General features: G+C 35.3%; 1 protein-coding gene across 1 annotated transcript; it reads left to right on the plus strand.

The window, feature by feature from the left end:
- Positions 1-1,111: 1,111 nt before the first annotated feature.
- On the plus strand, positions 1,112-1,923 carry LOC25486345 (50S ribosomal protein L7/L12). The gene has a single exon (XM_013607619.3). It carries the CDS (start codon positions 1,265-1,267, stop codon positions 1,730-1,732), a length of 468 nt encoding a protein of 155 aa, XP_013463073.1. The 5' UTR covers positions 1,112-1,264; the 3' UTR covers positions 1,733-1,923.

Below are 1,923 nucleotides of genomic sequence, written 5' to 3' on the forward strand. Positions count from 1 at the left end.
CGTTAATCAATTTGCCCCCCTCCGTCAAAATTTTCTGTTAGTCAACATGACGTTTTGCAAATACCCCCTGAAGTTTTGCACTTATGTGCAAAATGCCCCTTGAACTTGAAATTTTTTATTTTTTTTCTTGTATTTGACTCAAAAGATATTAAAGGCAAGCAATTAACATTTAGCTTTATGTTGGGTCAATTCCCATCACATTATTCTGCACCATAATCGAAATTTATTTGTTTAATCTATTTATTTGTTGTTTTCTTTCTTTTTTGATAGCAATCCTTGATAATCTTTTAACTACTCATTAACCATTTTTGTTGTATGGTATGATGGGTAGCTGTTTACTATTGATCTCAAATGCTTCAAAAATATAATCTATATCTATATGCATAAAAGGAACACAAAAACCCTATCTAATCCAAACAATGTTCATGAGCTTCATGAATGGAAATTTAAAACAAACACAAATGGAAATAAACAAATGGACAGAGGAGAATGACACCATAATCAACTTGTAAAGGAAGGTCAATAAGTCAAAGGTGAAATCACAATGATGATACACATGACATTAATAAAATTCAATAATTCTATTCCAAGAACTTAAGAGGAGACATAAAGCTAATTGTTAATTGTTTTTCTTTAATATCATTTGATTCAAGGATAAGAAAAAAATATATAAATTTTAAAGTTCGGAGAGCATTTTGCACATAAGTGCAAAACTGCAGGGGGGTATTTGCAAAACGTTATGTTGACTAACAGAAAAACTTGACGGAGGGGGTAAATTGATTAACGTTATGCAATTTCAAGGGGGTAATTGAAGTTGAACCTGTCTGAGCTCGGTTCGACTCGATAAGAATTGGTTCGGCTCGAAACTCGGCTCGAGTTCGACACGAACTATTTTTTCAGCTCGAGTTCGGCTCGTTTAAAGTTCACGAACTGTTCGGTTCAGCTCGTTAAGTTCAGTTCGGTTACTCAACTCGTCCAAAAAAAATTATAAAAAAAAAATGTTAAATTATAGATCTTTGATATTATATATATATATTTTAAAATTAAATATTGAATTAAAATAAAAGTTCCCACAAGCATGCATTATGCCAATAAAAGTTCCCTGTTAGTCCCCATTATTATGTGTAGTTTCGTTTGAGAGCAAATTAGGCTGTCTAAACAAAATTTTCCACACATTGCTCTCTCTCTCTCTTCTTCTTCAATCTGAACCTCAAAAACCTTTACATAACAACGAAAACCTTTACATAACAACGAAAACCCAACAATGTCACGAAACTCAACGCGATTCATCAAACTCATCCGCACACTCTCCACCGAAGCATCCCCAATCTCCAAACCCGAACGTATCGCCAACGAGCTTCTCACCCTCAACAGATTCGAACGCCATGATTTCACAATCCTCTGGCGTCTCAAAATGGGTCTAGACCGTTACGGTTCACCCGTCGCCGCTCCCGGTCCACTCGGCCCAACCTCATCCGGACCCACCAGTGGAACCACAACCGCCGCTGCTGAAGAGAAGACTGCATTTGATATTAAGCTTGAGAAATACGATGCTGCGGCGAAGATTAAGATAATTAAAGAGGTTAGGTCTTTTACTGATTTAGGGTTGAAGGATGCTAAGGATTTGGTTGAGAAAGCTCCTTGTGTTTTGAAGAAAGGAGTTACTAAGGAAGAAGGTGGTTCTATTATTGATAAGCTTAAGGAATTGGGTGCAACTGTTGTTCTTGAATGATTTTTGGTTAATTGTAGAATTAGTTGTTATTTGGGATTATTGTTTTATTAGAAAAGGTGCAATTTTTATTTCATGGAATTGTGTCTGCTAGATGTTTGATGAAATGTGCAAGAGTTGTTGCAGTTATTATATGTCCTGTTTGGATAAACAACTTATTTTGCAGCTTATATCATATAAGTTTTTATGCATAA

Source organism: Medicago truncatula, chromosome 2, assembly GCF_003473485.1.
Source record: "Medicago truncatula cultivar Jemalong A17 chromosome 2, MtrunA17r5.0-ANR, whole genome shotgun sequence".
Taxonomy (NCBI): Eukaryota; Viridiplantae; Streptophyta; class Magnoliopsida; order Fabales; family Fabaceae; genus Medicago; species Medicago truncatula.